Source organism: Gambusia affinis, linkage group LG04 (genome assembly GCF_019740435.1).
Source record: "Gambusia affinis linkage group LG04, SWU_Gaff_1.0, whole genome shotgun sequence".
NCBI lineage: Eukaryota > Metazoa > Chordata > Actinopteri > Cyprinodontiformes > Poeciliidae > Gambusia > Gambusia affinis.
Window position 1 is genome coordinate 4,403,291 of NC_057871.1, and position 19,190 is coordinate 4,422,480.

The 19,190-nt window shown below is 37.0% G+C and overlaps 1 protein-coding gene across 2 annotated transcripts in view; it reads right to left on the reverse strand.

The window, feature by feature from the left end:
* Positions 1-19,190, reverse strand: part of nr3c2 (nuclear receptor subfamily 3, group C, member 2) — a 97,067-nt gene that overhangs the window by 10,412 nt on the left and 67,465 nt on the right. Inside the window, exons 6-8 of one of the 2 annotated variants that reach the window (XM_044114680.1) lie at positions 16,430-16,574; positions 11,435-11,565; positions 366-523 (exon numbers count right to left, since the gene is read on the reverse strand). In XM_044114680.1, coding sequence (XP_043970615.1) covers positions 366-523; positions 11,435-11,565; positions 16,430-16,574 — 434 coding nt within the window. Of the gene's footprint in view, positions 1-365; positions 524-11,434; positions 11,566-16,429; positions 16,575-19,190 lie in introns of those variants that run through there. The other variant, XR_006370435.1, reaches the window with a different exon arrangement.

The window sequence follows — 19,190 nt, forward strand, 5'->3', positions numbered from 1 at the left end:
TGCACCAGCCGACCCCGTGCATAGAAACGTGACTGTCATTTAGCACATTTCCCACAGTGACACCTCAGCACCCTGATCCAATAAACCGAATGCCGGTATTGATCCTCCTCTGTTCTGTTCACCAATACAGCGTGGCCACTGCCTCTTCCAAAGTAACTCCGCCTTCCCCCTCAGGGATGCAATTATCCTCACTGCAAACCACACAACGCTATTGAACCGCTAACTAAAGCATTAACCAAAATCCACTATGTTGCCATTTTACTCAACTTTTCCTCTAAGAGCAGAAGCCCGAAGTGGCAGCAGTTCAGAAAAGAGGGGCTTTGCAGGGAAGCGTGCGCAGAGTGGACTGGGTCAGGGGAACTTACATCATGCATGGCGTCCAGCAGCTTGGTGAGCTGGAAGAAGCGCTGCCAGGTTTGGCCGGAGTTGTTGGTCGCCTTTCCCACAGAACGTCGCAGCTCCTTGATGTAATTAACCCTCATCTCCTCGAATGCAGCCTGGTTCTTCAGACCCTCTTTGGGAACTGGAATAAGAATATTATTTGAACTTAGCAAAAAAAGCCAAAAAAAAAAAAAAAGATAACACTTCCATACTGTAGCATTTTAATAATAATAATAAAAAAGGCCTTCATTTGTACGTTGTTGTTTGATATGTGTCAGGATTAGTTTTTACCTAATAGCTAAAAAAAATTATATTTGGTCAAAAATCTGTTTGGTCAAAAAAACAGACATTTGTTAATTTTACTTGTCATCTCTGGTAAAACAAATATTGTCAGCCAAGTATGTATTCACTGGAAGCTGAGTGGAAGAAAAAAGTGTTGTATAAAAAGCAAAAAGAAAAAGAACTAGACTGGTGCTTAGCAGTGCGACAGACTGGCGACCTGTCCAGGGTGACCCCACCTCTCAACCGAAACATTTGCTGGCGACGGGCACCAGCATCCCTCCCCACCCAACTAGGGGCAAAGGTGTTAGAAAATGGATGGATGGATGCTGCTTAGCGGTTGGAAATCCTCTATTCAGGTGAAAATTATGCATTTTGAGAGGAAGATCTCAGAATGTAAAGGAAAAGCATCCAGGTTGACTGAGGTTCAGTGGTGACATGGGGAGCCAGTCTCAAGTCTCAGGTCTAAAGGTAACCTTAGAGCACATCATTCCTCCCTCTGCTGTTGAGGTTAATGGGCATTCAGACGTCATTTTCCAGCAGGACTTGGAAGCGGCTGCCAGAAGAACCAGTACCTGCTTTAATTACCGAAGTATCACTGTGTTTGATTTGCCAGCAAACTGGCCTGACCTAAACCCCATCGAGAGCCCATCTGCGCACAAGATGATAGGAGAAACTAAAACCAACAATGCAGATGAGCTGAACCCGAGCTTCTTCAACATCTCAGTAAATTCACATTTCTGTAATAAACTCAGAGATTCTTTTTTTCAATTGTATCTTCAAAAACACTTGAGTGTTATTTTAATCTGTTTCCCTCATAGAACAGGTTCAAAACTTCACAAATTCAGACATTTAGAGTTTGGAGAGACCCGATGCTTCAACCCTCAGCTCCTTAAGATGTCTTCAAATTACAAAAAAGAAAACATTCACAGTTGAAAATCCAAATTTTAAACAACATGGAGTAAGCTTAATACAGCTTAGAATTGGCTGGCAAGCATTCGCTTAACACGATTTGCAGAAAACGGGCCAAGACATATGCAGCCACCAGTGTGCTCCTTTAATGGCGGGATGTGGAACTGAGTAAAGGGTAATTAGAGGTGCTTGGTGAATTAGGCTTCAACTCCCACACACAAGCCTGATTTAGGGGGCATTTTCTCTCTGTTGGTGATTTAAGCCCTTTTAGCAACTCGCTATTATCACATGCACCATTTCAAGCGGTAATTGGTTCTCCAGTTTACATTTATGAACAAATTCATTCATTGAAAGTTCTCAGAAAACAATTATGTAAATCTAACTGTAAATCTTTTTGAACTTGGGCTCAGTTAGTGAACAAACAACTGCAACCTTCACACTAAGGTTATTAGCTCAGTGCAAATAATGTATTTACATTTAATCAGCTTTAACATTTATTGCAAAAACATAAAATCTTACCAAGTTTTTTGGTATAGCTTCTAGTGTGAATATCTTAGTAATCTTGAAGTAAGAACAGAGTAACTTTTCAGTAACATACATTAGCTTATTTTAAGTCAATTACTTAATATTGATGAAAAAGTGGCAGATTATTTTACATTTAATATTTCCCATGTTATTTTGTTTACAGAGACTTCATAATTCATTTGATTTGTTGTTTGTTAATCTATTTTGGATATTTTAAATGTGTTAAATCTTCATAAGAATTAAAAGTTTATTGATCTTTCAGAATGTGATCTTTCATTATTATGCAAATACCATTACACCTCTTGTAAATGGTCTCAAAACAACAATATTATTGTTTATTGCAGTAACTTCTGGGATAATTTATCGCCCAGCAAAATTTGTTATCATGACAGGCCAAGTGGAAGTCCTGACTTTTTAATTGGACTGTTGTCACACCCAGCGTTCCGATTTCCGAGGTAACTGGAACGCAGCATTAGTCTCTGCTGGTCCAACATTGGATTGCCTCATCGGCATGCAGCCAAGTTCTCCGGAGTCCTGCTAATGACCTCATTATTTGATTCAGGTGTTGAAGCAGAGACACATCTGAAACTGCGGGACGCCTGCTCTCGAGGTTTGGAGTCTGACACATATTCAGCTTCTCACATGAGACCCACATATGTTCACATGTTGTCTGAGGCAGAGGGGGCAAAAACTGAAACCATCCACCGAGATGCAACAGGAAGTAAACACAACGCACCGAGACAAACGCTCAAACTGAAACCTACAAACCCGTGGCAATTGTGTTTTGCACAGCAGACTGCACTATTCTCAGCTCTAATGGGTTGAAAGAATCGACCCCAACACACACACATATCCAGTCACAGACAGTGTTAAATTGGATTATATTCTTCTGTACTTGTAAGTATCCTGTGAACCTCGGGGTGAACTAAAACTGCTTGTAGAAAAATTTACAAAATAACACAACCGAAAGGACGTGTTTGAATTGCAAGTCTTAGAGGATAAATCACTGTAACTGTGAAGATGTGTGCTCTGGTGCCTTCTTCCCTCGCTGTGTTATCCTTTTCACTGTTTCTTTAACACACAGACACCTCCAGGCCTAACGTACATGGAGCTGAGAGCAGATAGAAAAACAGATTGTTCTCTGTGGAGGCTGGGAGTCCTGCGCTACATTTCATGGCTGACATGATGAGAACGTGCTAAAACTGAGGGCCACATTCGGACCTTTTGTTTGTGTCTCACTGACCCATATGGACCTTGCTTTGAAAAGGGCCTGGCATTCACAAGGTTTCTCCACATGTGGCCCAAAAATAGGGCATTTGTATAATTTGGTATCAAGTGGATTTTTGTTTCTGCATTACCCCTTCAACAAGGCTGTAGTTCTTATTTATTGACATTCCTGTAGGTTCAGTGAATTGCACACTGGTTTTCATAATGGGCAAAAAGGCCATTAATTTTGGGTTTTTAATGATTTCTTTCACTAAGCGGTGATCAAAGATGCAGGCTGTCTTAAAGTGACAGGGCCGGGGCCTTTTAACTTTCAGTATGTGATTAGGATTGACTGCTGCTGGTGGTTTCTACTTACCAGAATTAAAAGGATTTGTTTGACAGCACTCATTTTTACTCTTATGTTTTTATCCAGACAGTTGTCATGATGCGCAACTGTGGCAACAAAGTGTTTCTTTTTACTATTTCTTTTCATTTTTTTTTACAACCGGGAGCAGGTAGTTAGCAGCTCAAAAGCTCAAATAATACCTGAACTCTGACCCCAGATCCCAGAGGAGTATAAAAGAGACACTATGAGGATGCAGAGAGAAGGAGGAAGTACAAAGAGGAGGAAGCTCTTACATCAATCATGTCCCAAAATCCTACGTCTCTCTGCCTGGCATTCTAACCAGACGACCAGACAGATTTAAAGTGGAGCAACAAAAACAAATGAGACGGATTAGGAGTGTTTGCTAATAACCAGTGGTGTCATCCAGGACATTTTACTGGGTAATATCATCTTTTTTCCTGTCATGATAGTCATAATACTGTCATTCAGTCAGTGTCTTTCTGCCCACACCATTACCATCCGCAAAAACACTTTTAAATACTTGGATGACACGAGTAACAACAACATTTTATTTCCCTTTGGGATATATTTTGTTTTCAAATTGAACGGAATTAAACTAAATTTCTTTAGAAGAAAGGCTGTTGGTTGGGATGTTGTGAAACACCTGCGTGATTTGCCTCTGGGAAGTCAGTTTTAAATCATTGTGGACCAAATCATTGCCAATTAAGAAATTAAGCTGCTCAAAAATTTACACCTTCATGCACAACTAAAATTTGTTGCTATCCACAAGGAAAAGCTAAATGTTTCAACCTGAGTCATGTGCTGGTTGAAGCCATACAGAAGACAAGTGAAACTCCTCAAAAAACAAATATGTATTAAAAACACAAAAAAACCCATTGCAATACTTCGTTCTGCAAACACTGAAAAACCTACAATGATTTCTAGTAAGATGTACAGAATAGGGAAGTAGTTTTTTTTAAAGGGTGATTTTCTTCTCAGTTTAATTACTATTTAAATGGAGAGAGATTAAAAAACTGGCTGCGATTGTTCACTTCATACTATGCGATTTTGAGAGATTTTATTAGCAGGATTGTTTAAAGATCAAGGTTTAAGATCTAATGGAAAACAAGCTATTTTAATCAATACCAAAGAAAAGGTTAGTCAATTATCCAGACAGAATGCATACAAAGTCAAGGGCATCTTCATAAAATATATTTAAACAAACATCAGTTGGATTGTAAAAATCAAATGAAAACTTCTGGGGGACAAAACTATAGTTTTTTGAGGTTAATGCAGCTTAATGTTGCATTATTATTCCACTCAGGAGAAAGAACAGTTCAAACAAAACATTAAAAGCCAGCAATTAATACAACATTCATGGTGACGATGCCGTGTTGTAAACCTTTGACCTTCAGACTTTATGTGCACCTGAAGCAAAGGAAGAAATGTTCCTTTGTAAACAGAATAAGGCTGCAGTATAATGCATGAAAGAGATAAGATCAGCTGTGTTCAGCAGTGAATGTGTGATGATCAAAGCTCTGTTGAGTCCAGTAAAGTGCCTGAACACCTGACCCACCTGCTCTTAGCCTGATTAGTAAAAAGCACAAATTCAAGCACACGGACAAACCAAACGAATAAAGAGAATACTTTAAATGCAGACCCTCTGTGTTTGTGAGGAGATGAGGAGCTTAACTGGTTTGAACAGGCCACTGCTTTTGTACCAAATCCAAATAGGGTCATAAGACACCGCAGGCTCAGTGAAACCTTAGCCAAGGTCACAGAGAAATAACAGCCCTTGTCTCTTTTCTCTTTATCCCACTTTTCCTCTTTGTGTTTTGCTCGTTCACCTCATGTAGCATACAAATGTCCTTTTACAAGCCCGCCCAAAGGCACACACACCAGCCCTGACTGTAGTGAGTCCTCAGCTGACGGGTTTTGACACCTCCTCTGTAAACAACGTCCAGCTATCACATTTGAACAAGGGTTTCCCACAATGCCTGCAGGGGAACCAAGCCAAACTCCTCTCCAGTACGGACACTTGGTCAGGCGGGCTTTGGACCATCGTAGGATGATTATTTTCCTCATCTTAATCCCACAGATTTAACAGTTTTATGATGATTAAATTTGAAATCACAAGCAGGGCTGGAAGAATTCGACAAATTATTCGAGTGTCTCAAGTATTAAAATTTCTTGTTAAATTTTACTAAATTAGCTCACTGTGTTCCAGCCAGATGTTTTTTTGGTTGCACAACACTCTCGCTTCCACCAATGAGCTGTTGATGAATGCTAAGTGCTATCAGCAGCTAGCTACAGAAAAAATGTAGAAGGAAAGAAAGCAGCGGCATCAAGAAAGAGGCAAAAAGTGTGTGTGCAATGTAAAATTTTGTCATTGGGCATGATAATGTGTTTTTTTATTTATTTATTTCCATTTTTGTCTGGAATGAATAGACTAAATTTAATTAAAATTAACAATAAATAAATAAAAAAACTGGTACTAGTTTGTTTTTTTTAAAGTTTTGTTGGCTCTAGTGGCCTTTATTTGAAAGTAGTTTGACAGGAAACAGGGTAATGAGAGAGGGGGAAGACATGCGGTAAATCTGTCACCAGGCTGGGAATCGAACCTGCGACCACAGCACGAGAACTAAGGCCTCAATATGTGGGTTGTGCTTTGTCCCTGCACCACCACAGCATCCCGAAACTGTTACCAGTTTAAAACACTTCCAGACCTCTGGCTTTGCTGTCTGCATGCTTAATAATGTAACTTTCTTTCTTTCTTTTTAGTTTTTGCTTAATATATTTTAGATCCATTTTGTTGCTTGTTGAACTTATGTGAAAAACATAGTACATTAGAAATATCTATTTTATAACAAAGTTTGAAGTTTCTTCCATACTTCAAACTTTAGGCTGAAACTGTGTAAAATAAAAGACTGTGTTTACTACTTTCTCATTTAAAGTTTGTTTTTTAATTTTAAAAGTTAATGTGTAATTTTAAAAGTTTAATTTTAAAAGTTAAAGTGAAGTGTTTGACCATTTGTTGTTTTTTTTTGCAAAGACTAAAATGGCTGTTTGAATGTTATTTTATTTTAAGCAATAAAATGTGTTCTTGTTAAAAAAAAAGGAACCAAATTGTTTACAGTGTTTTCTCTTTCATGTAGTCTTTTACTATCTTAAGTAGCTTCTGCAAATTATTCAATTTATCATCAGAATAATCAATAGACACTCAATTACTAAAATAATCTTTTACAACAGCCTTATCTGAAGTAAAATGAACCGTCCGTGAATCACCTCCAATCCGTTTTCATTCTGCATCCAAGCCTATTTTATCTCCACTCGCTCTTTCAGAATTCCAGTCAGAGTTTTAAGGAAGTGCAGAAAAATAGCAGGTCTTGGAGCCTTGCCTGGCGCTTGACTGGCCTTTATTAAGTGCAGCGGGGCTTTCTGGAAAACCTCCAGAGAAACAGTGAGGAGAGGAGAGGGAGGCCACGGCAACAGAAGGAGCCGTTCTGCCATCCCGCTGCACTCATAGTCTTTTCTTTCTTCCTCCCAGTTCATGTGCACCTGTTCTCATTTACTAACACTAACTCATCTTCTGAACCGGTGTTGTTTTTCATGTTTATATATTTTAGCTGCTTAATTTCTTTCTCCTAATTAATTTCTCCAAAAACTTAACACTTATGGTTCAGTAAAAGCCACATGCTACCATGGTACTGTGGTGCCGCAGGGGCAAAGCCCAACCCACGTATTGAGGCCTTAGTTCTTCTGGCGGTGATCGCAGGTTCAATTCCCAGTCTGGCGACATTTGCTGCATGTCTTCCCCCTCTCTCATTACCCTGTTTCCTGTCGAACTACTTTCAACTAAAGGCCACTAGAGCCAGCAAAGCCTTTAAAAAAATATTCAAACATGAGATTTTGGGAAGAAAATTAAAATACAACAAATATAACTGAATGAAGTGAAAATGCTCTTAAGGTATTTAAGATTCTGAAATAAAATAGGAGTCATGACAACATAAAAATAATAAATTTAGCTCCAACAATAGTCAAAGCAAGTAAAGGTAAAATACTCCACAGCAATAAGGGACTCATCCCAGGATCAATGATGTTGATTAAGTTGTTCAATAAAGTGATGAAAATGCTCTTAAAATAAATACAACAAAAACTGAAGAAATTGTTCCAGGAACTCTATTGGATTCTTATAAAGTTCCCATTACCATTTATAATGAAAACAATCAATCACTCTTGTCATAGAAAAAATACACTGAACCTGTCAGTGAAAAGACAAAACAATGGTAATGTTTTCCTCAACAAAGAAATTATTCCTTTGTTTTATACCTCAGTGATAATGAGTATTTTTCCATTCTGTGAGACCATAGAAAACCATAAAAGTATGAAAAACTGCTTCACCAAATAAAAATTTGTTCTACATTATAGGTCACCCAGTTTAAAAACTGTATGAATCGTTGTATTATAATAATATTGTGAGATGAGACAAAAACCTCGGCCGTGCTATGAACCAAGAATACAGACTAATACCAACAGGTCAAAGAAACACTTTAAGTGAGAATGCCATGATCTGCTCATCTTACAATGTGTATTTTTTATGCTGTTTGTGTGTAAATGCCATCTTCATTCAGAAATCTTCACTAAATACCAATTTTTAAAAAGTTTGACCTGCCGACTCCAATTTAGTAGCTCAGATTTGCTCCAAACAGGGGGAATAAAGACAAATTCCCCCTGTTGCACATTAGTTAGTTTACATCCATTCAAAGGGACAAAACCCCACACAATATTTAGGCTATTATGAGCAAAACAGGACAAAAACCCATATTTATCCTGCTGTATTTCTGTCTTAAATGTACTGAGGAGAACAGTGAAATACCTGGATTAATTGTCACCCTAAATCTTGTACCTGATATTAACACATTGTGGCTTCTGCAGGTGAGATCTAGCAGCACAAAGTTTGCCTAATTTACATCTTGAAATCACAAAGTAGGAGCAGTGTTAGTGAGAGGGAAAGAATTTGTTCCCAAACTTCTCTTAGCTTCAGGCTAAAGCAGACGCAGATAATGAAGGACAAAATTCAACATGACAAAAAGTTCTAAAAAGACTATAGAAAACTATTGGAAATGGTTCCAGTTTTATTGTAATAAAAATGTACCAAGATGTGCAGTCTGGCACATTAAAGACTTTAGCAGCAGTAAGCATTGTCACTTGAAAGCTGCCAACCTCTTGTGTTAGATTGATTTTAAGAAAGTGCTCTTGTATTAATAGTTAATGACCTGCAGCAGACTATCCACAGATACGCTCACAGGTGGTTTTACTGTTGATTTAAAATGAGATGGATGAGGGTGCTTATAAACCAGTGCAGTGTTGAAAGGTCAATCAATTAAAAAATATGAATACCACATAAACTACAAAAGCTAAAAAAATGCACAAAAAAAACCTCAGGGTCCTGCCAAAATTTCAGTCTGTATTTGTACTGACATGTGGCAAATAACACGAGGCTTGCAGCACAAATGGTTCAACAAAGTCCAAACTCGGTAAAGCTGAATACAAATGTACTTTACAAATTTTTATTTGTGAAAATTGTTGGAAGACCACATATCATTTTGCTTTCACCTCCCAGCTATGCATCTTTTTATCTGTCACATAAAAATCCAATTTTACGCCTTAAATTTTGTGCTTCAAACGTGCCAAAAATATGTAGAAAAGGCACAGTAACTAAAACTCTTTTTACCATTTAAGACATATTTATCTATTATAATTAAAATGACAATAACAGTCACAAAAGAAGAAACTTTATCTGAACAACTCTGTTTAAATATGGTCTCAGTTTGTAGGTGCATTTTGGCAGGATGTGGCATCAGGATGAGACTTTCTGTTGCAGTGACGCCGGTTGAAATCAAACAAGAGCAGAAAACCTTTCCGTCACAGAGTGGCAAAATGTCGCCCTTTCCTTTGGAAATATCTAATGTTTCTCTGCAACATCAGCTCCGTTTTCACAGTTTGGATCTTTGTTAACGGATTACTACGAATGAGATTAAAGTGTGACCTCATAGACTTCATAAAAACATGATAGTGGGTGCAAGAGGAGCTGCTCCTGCCAAAACTGTCTCAGGTGTGTGCTGGAGCAGAACACCTAACACCTTATCAGTACACTTCTTATGTGAACAGCAGCCTTTAGGTAAAAGCAAGGTGGGAGGTTTTTTTTTTTTTTTTTTTAAACACAGACATCCAAATTATAACTGCTCTAATTTTATCCATACAGTTGAGAATTTTTTTTTAAATAAAGAATTATGCATAAATTACATACACAGACACTTTTAGGCATGATTCTGCTAAAACAAATTTAACTTGTTTCATATTCAATATTGTGGTTTTTCTTTTTTCTATTTTGGTAAAAGTGGATGCAATTTACCAAAACATACACCATAGAGAAGTGGATAACAATTTTTTTCTGAAAGCATAAATTCTTCCACCAATCAAAAAGCTGCAGACGATCCTCGTGTTAGCCCATATGTACACTATATCGCTAAAAACATTCACTAACCCGTCCAAATGATTGACCTCAGGCGTTCCAATCCCTTCCATTGTGACAGGTGTGTGACATCCAGCATTGGGCTGTTACTAACGATTATTTTAGTAATTATTTATTCTACATATTTTTCATTCAACCACTTATTGTACAACATTACAAATACTTTGAAAGTTGCAAATAAACAATTCAGTTCATTTTATTGTCTAAAAAGCTGAAACAGAATTTCTTTAGTGAATTTGAACTGGGAAAAGCTAAAAAAAAAAAAAAAAAAGCTATGTCACTTAAGGAGTTTTGAGCAAGTATCTTTACAGACAAAGGACTTTTTATCTTAAGTGCAAGATGTATATAAATATATATTTTGTACAGTCTTAATAAAAGATTTCTGATTTTTCATAAAATTGACCTTTTTTGAGTCTGTATACTACAGTTAATGATAAATCGATTAACACGTTAGGTCAACTTTCTAAAATAATGATCAAAAGGAAATTTGGCAAAACAAATCACCACCTCTTTTTTTGCCAAAACATGATTAAGTCAAAAAGTAAAACACTTCTGGCAAAAAAAAATGTCTTGGGCCATTATCTTAGGAAGGTGGTGATTATTTCAATAACTGTCACGATTAATCCGATAATCATTTCAGTCCTGTTACACCTTTCAAGTAGAGATGTAGATTGTTTCAACAAGCTTGTCTGAAACACTGAAGGATGTCTCAAAGCTGCTCAGTGAATTTCAGTATGGTACCATGACAGGATGCATTGAGTCCAGCTGTGAAATTTCCTCGTGACTAAATATTTCAGAGTCAACTGCAAATGATTTTATAATGCAGCCGAAGGAAATGGCAACAACAGTCTCTCAGACGGGAGTGGAAGGCTACATAGAATCACAGAGAAAGGTCAGCAGATGCCGAGGGGGAGAGTAGGCAGAGGTCACCAACTTTCTGCAGTCAATCGCTAAAGACCTCAAAACGTCATATGGCCGTCAGATAAGCTCAAGAAGAGTGCACAGGGAGCAGCTGCATCCACACACCCCCAAGTTTAACGCAAAGCATCAGACGCAGTGGTGTGGAGAAGGGCTTTATATTTCAAACAAAAAAGTAAAACAATAATTATCAATATGGATTGATATAAAATGTTGTGATACATTTTTCATCCATGTCATCCAACTCTACTGTAAACATTTTTATCCCTTTTCATCAACACTATTGTACAAAGAGACAATAAATGGGGCGCATTGTAAGGCTGGCTACCTACCTGTGCTGAGAAGCAGAAGCACCTTCATTGACAGAAACTCGTCGTAGGTTAGCTGCAACCGAACAAACTCCTGGCTAACTTGCCTCATGCCCAGACACAAGTCGTACATGGCCGACTGCCGCATGCGCTCCCTGTGGAGGGAAACAGAGAACGGACACATTTACAAAAACAGTTTATTTGAACTAGGCTGCTGTGAGTTACTGTTAGTACCCACTCATCCATTTAATTTCTCCAAATTTCATGAATTATTTCCATCTGTCTTTCCAGTTGCATTTAAAACAAACTAGTTGAGTCCAGGAAAAGTGAATTTCCACAAAGTTTAGAGGAGAATCCTGCGTTTCTGGGTTGAGAGCTGAATACCAAATCCCCCCAGATTGCAGAAATCTGCGTAGAGTATCGCAGCACAGATGCACTTCTTTTTCCAAAGCAAGAAGACCCTATAACTATTCCTAATCACCATGGAAACACTATTAAAGAGGATACATGTGATTGGTAACAGTAACTCAAACTTAGTTTGCTACATTCATGTTTAGTAAATTATGTATTAAAAATCCTTCATGCAGCGCACAAAGTGTGCATGGTTGTTATACAAACACTTCCCTCCTCTCCTTCTCTTCACAGACATTTTATCAGTCAAGTAATCTTGCCAACACAGAGTCCACAAAAACAGGAAAGAAACAGCGGTGGGGATGAAGCACAAGCCAATGAGAAACGTGCTGTGCAGATGCCAAGGATTTTCTGGAGCTACTATAAATCGCAACCACATCAGGGAAAAAGTGGTTAGAGTCAAGTTGTGTGTCGGGACTTAAAAAAAAGATAGGAGTTTTATCCACAACAATTATAAATGTTTGCAGTCAAGGAAGGAGAGATGATTTTGAAAACAGCTGCATTAAATGATGTAGATAGACCAAAAAGCATTTGATTGAAAACAAGTGTGTACATGAAGGCATTAACGGCTTTGCAGAATTGAATGTAGCACAAACCCAATAAACTGTGACAAAAAGGAGCTGCTTCCCTGCTGAGTGGGACAACTTTCTGGTGAAGTTTGTGAAAGTCTCACGTTTTCCTCCCTCCCTCCCTCCTTCTCTCTCTTCCTGAAATCAATTTTGCTGAATCACTGCCCAAAAACAAGCTGCTGGTTTTCAGAAGAACCAAAAAGACAAAAACAAAAACAAACATAACTTCTCTCTCCTCCTCTGTCTTCCTCTCTCTGTTACTAAAGTAAAAATATTTATTAGAACACAAAACTGAGGACAAATACAACTTCAATTGAAAATAATTCTACAGTAAATCAGTGACTGTACAATTAGCAGCAGTAACATCCGTCGTAATAAAAACAGATAAATGTTTGTGTAGATATATGAAGGTGTGTGGTGTCCAAGCCCCGGAGTGGGTGTGTGGTGTATGTGTTTGACTGACAGCTCAGCAGCAAAATAATGTAAATAATATTCCAGTTTAGCAGTTTTTTCAAGCATTACAGAAATATGTTTACATTTTCATCCACTGAGGTGTTAGAAATGCAGATTTTTCTGAGACATGTTTGCCAGCCATATATCTGGCTGAACAACACAAAGTGAGTCATTTGGGAATATTTTTATTTTATTTTCATGTCTCTCAATTCTTGGCAGAAAATGCTAAAAATCATTTTTTTTCCCCTAATTTTTGCACCCAAAACTTAACAGTCCAAAGTTTTGAACAACTGATACCAAACAACCTTGTCGAGCCAATCAATCAGATCCGATGGGGAATCTATCCAACTTTATTTATTTCTTTGCAGTTTAGAGGGATTTTTTCATTGAGGAAATACAGTTAAGACTGTTATTTGCTGATGATGGGTCAGAAAAGCAATAAATTGTTTAAATGGTTGTTTTTAGTAACAACCATTTAAACAATTGATTGTTTAAATTACAGTTGTTACAGTTGTAGTTGTAGTTTTATATTTGTTGTAGTTTTAAAGAAAAAAAGAGAATAAAATTGTTTACAAGGTACTTGTTTCCTTTTAATTATCCAATCCATCCTATTGTCAAATCAAGGATCTAAAATTGCAACTCTGTATAGTATTGCAATTTTATGCTTACTGTATAGTGAGTTATTCTTAATTTTTTTACACATTTAGCTTTGCAAGGATCTGTATCCTATTCTATTCTTCTAATAAATGCAAAGCAAATAAGTTTAATGACTAAAAACTAAGTCACTTTAATGACATAAATAAGCGAGGCTAGCAGTGGTAAAAGCCTAGAATATAAAAAGATCATGTTGGATTTTTTTCATTGCTTGTCAGTAGAATTATACTGAAATTAGAAACTTTATGCTTAAAACCAAACCAGTGGCCAGACAGACCTGATTGTTTTCTTTGTTTTAGCCAGAGATTTCCTCTTTATTTTAAACACATATATCAGCCAGTTAAAAGTTAAAAGAATATTGTACAATGGAAATTAGAGACAAAAACAAATAATGCAGTCTCCCTGTGAGTTTAATGTGAAAGGATGATCTAATTATTTAGTACTTATGCTCCATCAAATATAGATTTCAGTCTAACAATTGAATAAATCGCCTGTTAAAGGAATTGCCTTATAGCCAATGCGAATTAAAGTTTGTAAAGACAAGTGGACATAGTTCTCCTACCAGCAGACTAAGTGGGTTTAGCTAAATTATAGACTCACTTTGGCCCAATGTTTGACTAAAGCTATGAGTGACCTGAAAAACTCTGCTGCACATTAATCAGCATCAATGTCAAAGAATTCAAGAAAGCAGTGAAATCCAGTTTGTTTAAACAGAAACCATGTAGCTTTCAGCATCCAGTCTGCATGTCCTCTCCACTTTGCACACGAATATTAAGCTGCCAATGAGACAGACTCACTATAAGAGAACAGGTGGTTCTGCACACATCTATAGACAAAAGCTCAGGTACACAATCATATTGGATGAAGACGAATGAGAAGAGAATCTGACTCATTTCACAAAATGAGTTAAATGAGTCAGTTTGAATCATAAAAGTTGCTTAATTTCACATATTTTTATTACCTAAAATTAACTGCAACTAGAATATATCATGTCTTTCATTTGCTGAAGTATTAAACTATCTTGAATACCACAACATATAGATATATTTTTTACTTTTTTCTATAATTTAACTGCTTGGTAGTTCTTTTTTTATTCTATGAATGAATATCGTGCACTGAATGTTTAAAAATGTGATTCTACACAATCCCAGCTTTTTATTTTCCCAGCTGGAATACTTTCCTCTCTCTTCCCACTCACTCAAGAAATAATTTAATCTATTAAACAATTCCACAAAGTATTGAGTGAATTTTCTTAGCAGTTAAACCAAAACTGCTACAATTTGTTTTTTCAAGAATATTAGATGTGATGCTTCTTTTGTTTTATTGGAATTCTGGACTCTCGTATTGCAGTGAGCAGATTCATCTCTGCAGCAGCAGGAGACTCTTTACAAGTCCAATAGACATAGAATAAAATAAAAGATTAAGCAACACCAGTAATACAAAAAAAAACTAAATTAAATTCCCTAAAACAATGGTCAGGTACTGGACAAAAAGTAATGAAAATGATGCATTTTAAACTAAAACTCTAAAAATCCTCAGAAAGCCAGGAGAAACGATGCTTGGAAGCACTTCAGAACATAGCATGAATGTTTGTTGAGTCATCTGACAGAATGCCGCAAAACTCTTAATGAACTGTGGTTGACTTGGCAAATAACTGAGAATCAAGTGAACAGAGACGCTCTAGTATGGAAAACAACTGCTGTAAAAATTCACACAGTGATAGAAACAAAGGCATGCAGTTTATGGGCGTGTTTTACCGCAATGTTTGCTCTGCCACTTCTTTTTTTTTCATCTATGTGGGACAAACTGACCCATTGACATTGTCTTACACAAGCTATTAGCTGGAGCTTTTAAACATGACCCAGACTGAGCCTCCTCTTCGGCCTGCAGAGGTTACTATTCTGCACTTTGATCCATTCCATAACATTTAAATGATCACCAGATTAAAGGCTCACTAACAGCAGCTTTTAACCCCCCTCTTCACACAATTAACACATATTAAGGAGGCTATTGTTAGACGCTTTGATCATCTTCACCTGTAAAGATTTAACTATCAAAAAAGAGCAAATGTTTCTTCACTTTTAATTTTTCTGTAAACTTGCATGATTCTTTCTTTGCTTTCAGTGCCTTACAATAATCACTGACTCATGTGGATCTGAACACTTTTCATGAAATATTTTCATCCATGGTTCTGGAAGGAACCTAAGAATTTGACCACTGATAAAGTTGAGACTTATATAATAAAGAAATAACACAAAGTTGTAAACAAATAATTTAGTACAAGTAAAAGGGATATAATGTACCTCCAACTGGTAACTTTTATGTACTTTAAGCTTCAGATTATCTTAATTTGTTGGACTAAAGTTGCTCTCGGGGAATCAGGATTGGGAAGTGTCGCTTAATTAATGTTAATTAATTAACTGGATTTTTTTAATTACAGGGCAAATACTTTTTTTTTACAGCTCTGCATTTAATGTGAATGTTTAAACTGTAGTATATAATCTCAGAAAAGACCAATCTGTTGAAAAAAACATTAAGTGTTTTCTTAATTTATCGTACAGTAATAAATTGATATACAGTACAGCAGGATAAGGATAGGAACGTCTGGCTCGTCTCGAAGGTCACCAACATACAAGGTCAAATGGGTCTCAGTGCTGCCAACTCTAATGCCCTTAATGTCTAATACCTCTTAATTGAGTTTGCTAAGGACTCTAATGCTCAGTGGACAGTGGATTGCCTTGGCGAATTGCACATCCAACAGAGAATAATTTGGAGTTATTCCAACATGAGACCATCAAAGCCTCCAGATCTGCAAACTGTCTTTTTAAAAGATAAAACTAAATTGCAGTGGAAATCATTACCAATTCCCCATGTAATTGTTGAGATATATTATTCTAAGACAAACAACAACAAAATAAAAGTGTGGTCCTACTCGTTGAAGATGAGATCTGGGGCAAAGTAGAGCATCTGACCATTGGTGTGTTTGTAGGAGCGCCAACTGAGGCAGAAGGAGGACAGACACATCCATGAGTACTGGATCAGGGTGATTTGGTCCTCAATGGGCAGGCCCCGGAAACCTAGCACACAAACACCATAATACACACATCAAAGGGCAACGTCTCGTTTAAAAGAAGCAAAGATCACTTAAAAATTAGTTCAAAACATTTGGAAAACCTAATTTAATACTAAGTTTGTATGTGTGTTTATGGAAGTCACTGCATTATACGCTGTTTATTTTTGCTAAAGTTTTACCAGCGTTTGCTTTGATAAGATACCCAGTGACACGTATTCACCCATTCTTTTTTTTATGCAAATCCCACAAGGCCTCTGGTTATTGGCGCTTTGTGTATGGAGCTCCAAAAATAGTCAAAGAGGAAAGTTGCCAAACTCTCAATCAAACTCTGGCAAGAATCTCCTTCTCATGCAGAAACGTAGGCCAAGTGAGGACACACAAATGACTTACAGCAGCTGAGGGAATATTTCCATCTAATTACGTGACAATCTACATTTATTTGAGGGGTTTATGAAAAAGGTTTGTTGAATGGCTTGAAGGCATTTAAAATTATTACTTTCAAATTTTTCTTGAAGTGTAGAAAGTGTAACAGTTTTAAAAAGCAGCTGGGGTTTAAATAATGCAGCACTAAAATCCCAAACAGATCATTGTTGGCAATGGCATAACTGGTTCATGCTCCTCTGTGTTTGTGCTCTCTGTGAACCGAGGGCAGACTGTGGCATATCTGAAAGTCGAAGGTACTCATTTTGACCCTTCTGTCTGGCTTCTATTTATACTTCCGGATATAGCAAGCAGACACCAAAGGAGGTATCAAATATTTGCAATACAGCAAATTAAACATGCTCGAAGACCTACCTGTGATGCACCTTTCCATATGTATGCCACTGACTGGGATTTTAGAGGAATTTGTTTATCTCTTTCCAAACATTTTTCTCATTCTAGGTTGCGGTTTTATCCATAAAATTGAATAAGATCTTCCACACAGACAATGGTCATGTAAATGAGTTCTGTTTGGAAAGCCTAATCCTGATTCTATTTAACGGTAAAATAGGATTCATTTCTAATCTTGTTGAGCCTTTGAAGAATATTTTCCTGACCTAATATTCAAAACTGAAATCGTGGGCTCTGACAAAACTAGCAGTGCTGCATTTTTAGTGGATAACAAGAAAAAATCTGGGAATTTTATTTTTTATACAGAGAGATGCAAAAGTTTTCAACTCTTGTGCATTTTATTACATTATCACCACAAACCCAAAAGTAATTTAGAGAGACTTTAAATTATAGACCAATATGAAGTGGTGCATAATTATGACTTGGAAGGAAAATAATACATGGTTTCCAAAAGACAGTTCCTTTTAAACGGATACCCGTAAACAAAATTCGGTCCATCTTTTCACCTGTATAAGTCACCAAATTTTGAGCAGACTTTTAAAATGTCACATAAAGGAAAAAGAGAAGAAATTGCAAATTAAATGTATTTCCATCTACTAGCTTGGAGTGAATCAACCAGGAAAGGCGTAATTTCTTCAAATGTTTATATTTTGGATGGCTCTAATGAGCAGGAAGTAGTGATTCAGCATGAACCACACATTACAGAAATATGGAGAGAGGTTTTCAGCAATATTTAGCTATCAGACAAGTTGTAATTGTAGTACTGTCTGGAGATGCATAGAAAGAAATTAAATTCTAATGATTCTTACAGCAGAAACCTCTGATCAGTCATGTGAGAATCTCTGGCAACATTGAAATCTCTGATAACAAATGCTCTTCATGGACTCTGACTGAGATCGAGCTGTTTTGCAAAGAGAAATGGACAAAACATTTCAGTCTCAATTTTCAAAGCTGGTAAAGATGCAGCGTGAAATACTTAGAGCTGCATCAGGAACAAAAGATGTTTCCACAACGTATTGGCTCAGGAGGGATCAACGAAACTACTTAAGACTTTTCTTGGTGGAAGCACTTAAATACAATGCATTATTTTCCTTCCATTTTACAATTATGTAATAGCTTTTCTATATCTCCCTCTGTATCACATCCCAATGAAATATACTAAACTCTGGGATTGCAAGATCTCAAAGTTACCTGAGAAGGTAAGGCATTGTACTGAATTTTCATTATCAAACACTTTTTATCTCTGATATAATTTCTTTATTTGATGGATTCGTAAAAAAAGTAATTTTACACTTTAATAGTAGTAATAAGCTATTTAAATCCATGAGCCAATGTTAAGCAGGTATAAAGCTGCAGTATGTAACTTTTAGAAAGAATATGTTATTTACATATTTGCTGAAACTGTCACCATGTCATATGTATGTATGATATGAGACAATCTGGGGAAAATTTTGACCTTATTCATCTCTTCCCTGAGCTGCTATTGTTATCTGAAGAAATGCACTGTTCCCGACCAAAAACAACCAATCAGAGCCAGGAGGAGGGTCTTAGTGCTGTCAATCAACTTCATGTACCTACTGCTCAATTAAAGGCAAACTCAACCGTTACAGGAAAACTGTTTATCTGCCTTCATCAATGGCCATGCCAGCTATCTTTAACATTTATGACATCCTCTGCATAGCAGAAAGGAAACGGGGGAGGGAAAGGAGGATGAGCAGCGCCACACAGAGGGTGACTGACAGCACGATGACCCTCCTCCTGGCTGTGATTGGTTATTTCTAGTTAGTAC